The sequence below is a fragment of the Nestor notabilis genome, unplaced genomic scaffold, assembly GCF_000696875.1.
Source record: "Nestor notabilis isolate BGI_N333 unplaced genomic scaffold, ASM69687v1 scaffold13225, whole genome shotgun sequence".
NCBI classification, from domain to species: Eukaryota; Metazoa; Chordata; class Aves; order Psittaciformes; family Psittacidae; genus Nestor; species Nestor notabilis.
Window position 1 is genome coordinate 15,815 of NW_009927983.1, and position 3,583 is coordinate 19,397.

Consider the following 3,583-nt stretch of genomic DNA (forward strand, 5'->3'; position numbering starts at 1 on the left):
GACTGTTGGATCTTTTAGTGAGGTTATATGATGTAGGGCTTACAGTCACAAGAGACTGAACTCCTTAACTTGGGGAGCGCTTTCCTCTTACTCTGTTTCTGTAAATGAAGCTGTAGTGTGTAGGACATCAGGAAAATTAAGTTTTGACTTCATGCATCATTTCTGTGCAGGATGCTTTTTCACACATTTTTTAAAAGCTGGTATTATTTAAGAATGCTATAATTAAAACTCACCTTGGTTTGTATTTACCGCAGGTTTCTGACAACGTTAGGAACAGCATTTGAGATGACAGCAGTGGAGAAGATTGAGGAGCAGCTTGCTAGTCTGAGCATAGCAAAACGTTCTGTGCTACTTGAGGAGCCTGCCTACTTGCTGGATATAGACGTTTCCAAACCAGCTCAATCCGAAAGCAGTCGCTTTGTGGCAGTTTCATGTTCTAATAAGTCAATAAGGGTCTATAACAGGGAAACATTAAGCTTCCTGCGGGAGTACAGTAGCCATCCTGGGATACTTAATGGAGTCCGATTTGCACACACGTGTGACAGCACAGTGTTTTCAGCATGCAGTGATGGTACAGTGAAGTGTTGGGATATTCGTTTAGCAACTCAGAAAGCTGTGCAGGTATTCCATGGCTATCCTTCCAACGTTTTCATCAGTTTTGATATCAGCTGCAGTGATGTCATACTTTGTGCTGGAACAGAAAAAGTTGAAAAGGACACATTTCTGGTGTTTTGGGATGCAAGAGGCATTGCAAACTGCGCCAGCACAAGTAAAGAACCCTTGGGAGTCTACTCTGAAAGTCATAATGATGATATTACTAAAATTTGCTTTCATCCTATCGAACCCAATTTGGTAGTTTCTGGGTCAACCGATGGGTTGGTTAATGTGTTTGACATTAACAAGGATAATGAAGATGATGCTTTGGTATCAACTTGCAACTCAGATTCATCAGTAAGTTTTATTGGCTGGGCTGGGAAAGATCATAAACAGGTCTACTGCGTGACACATGATGAGGGATTTTGTTGGTGGGACATAGGTCAGGTAGATACCGAAGACCCAATAACACTATTGCATGTTGTGGATGTCAGAGAGGCAGTCCGTCCTGAGAACGACAGCTTGCATTACCTGGTAGGTGGCTTGTACCACGAGAAGGCAGACAAACTGTTTCTTATTGGAGGAACATCCAGCGGACACATTCACCTCATGAGCTGCAGCAGCGATGGCCTGAGCCCGGTGGGTGCCCTTTGCAGAGGACACTCTGCTCCTGTTCGCTCTTTCTGCTGGAACCTGGCAGATGAGTCTCTGCTGACGGGTGGAGAGGATGCGCAGCTGCTGCTATGGAAACCCGGCGCTGCGGAAGGGGCCCTCGCGAAGAAGGCGTCTATGAAGATTGCGTCTTCTGTGCACAAGAGAGTGAGAGTTCACAAGAGCTCCCTCAAAAGCAGGAAAAGGTGACATCTGGAGAGTGGGGATCTCTGCTGTGTAGAGCTTTCCTGGTGTTTAATCTCTCAGGCAGTAATTGGCTGTGCTTTATTTGGAGGTGTTCTGTGAAAGGAACTGTGACGTTTGAATTCTACCTGGGAATGATGTATTTCAGTCATCAGAAGAATGCCTTTTTATGGGTTTTGTTTGGTTGGTTGGTTTGTGTATTTGCATTTTTTAAAGTTGCTAATATTAATCAGAAAGGAGTAAATGTTTGCTCTTGAGTTCTTGAAAAATATCTCTTATATTTTATAAAAATATTTCTGTGGTTGTTTAATGTCTCAGCCAACACTTTTAATGTGTAATACAGGCCTGTGGCTTGCATCATTTGCTACCTTCCCACTGAAATTCCCTGGCATGTTTTAAGAGCTTTTGTATTTCATGCAGTATTTTTGCTTTCTTTACAGAAACTTTAATAAAATTGCTCAATATATTAAAAGATTTTGTCACATCTTTATGCCTGAAGGAATTACTTTTTGATAAAACAGAAAACAAGTACTGTTTTGCACTGTCATGTCACTGGTTTATAACAGGCTCATAAAGAAGCAGTGGATTCAGCCCGATTTTCTCGTAGCAAAAATATGAATGTATTCAACCGTAGAGGAGCACAGGATTCCAAGCAGCTCATTTTAAGTGTATGAGAACTGTTAAACTTGCATTATTTAAGGCATATTTCCTCCATGAAAATACTCAAGAATCTCATAAGCAGCTTCATTCTCTCCTGGTAAGTACATCTCGGGGAGGTGCACCTGGAAGACTGGGGAGATACTCCATTGGTTAAAGAAATAGATAGGTGTAATTACGCCAGTGGTGCTTAAAGTCCCAAGTCCTGCATTTGAAATAAGCTGCTACCATATGCTAGGAGGGGATGTTAAAAACCAAAAATGAATGCCGCCTTCTGAGACTAGATGGAGCGCCAGCCAACATGAGGAGACTGTACAAAACCTCTGAGAGGTTAGTGTGTGTCCTTTAAGAAATGTTTCTCTCTGCATAGAGGCTTTATGCTTAGGTATCTCCCAAGGACAGCTTTGTTTTAGTATTCCATCAAATACCTATTACATGATGGAAAAATTGCCCAGTACTTCCAAAACAGGTGTGTCTTTATGGTTATTCTGCTCCCCTGGCAGACCATGATCTGCGTGTTTGGCTCTGCACACACAGTTACCTTCAGCCTTCTGAGGATCGTTGCAGTCCCATGGTGGTTGGTAACTACAGCATGGGTAACACGTGTGGACTACAACTGAAGACAGCACAAGAGCGTTTCAGAATTGCTATGGTATGGAATAGATGGCAAAGGAGTTAAGAGGGGCTGGGTTTATTTTTTCACCTGAGAGCGGAGAGGTGATTCTTTCAAAACAAGCTTGAATGTCGAGTTTAGATTAGTCTGGAGTTCAGGAAGTTTCCAAGGCACAGAGGATACCTCTAGCAGATGGTTGCAACTGCACCGAAGATGTCCTCATCATCTCTGGAAACAAATCCCATTCAACCACAAGTACCAAGTTTCCACATGATGCAATTTTACAAACTGTTCATGTCCTTGAGCCCCAACTATGCATCCATAGTTGGGTTTGGTCTGCCTGTTGGTGATAATAGAGATGATTCACTCGCCTTTGTTACTGCTGGTTATTTTAAAATGCAGCTTCAATTTAAAAATCACATTTCTCCGAACTCTTTTTTTTTTTTCAATGCCTGGTGTTAAATTCCTCTTCTGGTGCTTTTCAAATTGCTCTGTGCTATTTTAGACAATCTGGGCGGTGAGTGTCAGGACTGTGATTCACCTGGATCATGTGCCCTTTCGAGATGTATTCTCCCAGGTCACTTGTTATTGCCTGTTTCTGTGGAATTCTGTGAGTAGACCAAAAGCCTCAGACCCCTCTGAATTTACCATGATGCCCTCATGGGCCTTATGGGGTTCAATACCAGTAGCTGGGGAGTGGGGAACTAAAGGATGATTCTGAGACCTACTTCATTGCAAGTACAGCACGTAACTTGCCTTTCAGGTGTTCAGCCACTCTTCCTGGTATCTTGATGCACACAGTGGAGCAGGGTCATTTGCTCTGTCTAATGCCTGATTTGGAGAGTTCTGTTTGCTACGTACAGG

The 3,583-nt window shown here is 42.8% G+C and overlaps 1 protein-coding gene across 1 annotated transcript; it reads left to right on the forward strand.

Moving 5' to 3' along the window:
* Positions 1-265: 265 nt before the first annotated feature.
* WDR89 (WD repeat domain 89) lies at positions 266-1,455 on the forward strand. Its single transcript, XM_010014309.1, has one exon. It carries the CDS (start codon positions 286-288, stop codon positions 1,453-1,455), a length of 1,170 nt encoding a protein of 389 aa, XP_010012611.1. The 5' UTR covers positions 266-285.
* The last annotated feature ends 2,128 nt before the right edge of the window (positions 1,456-3,583 follow it).

Coding starts and splice junctions, on each gene's coding strand:
- WDR89 (XM_010014309.1), top strand. CDS start 286: ATGACAGCAGTGGAGAAGATTGAGGAGCAGCTTGCTAGTCTGAGCATA.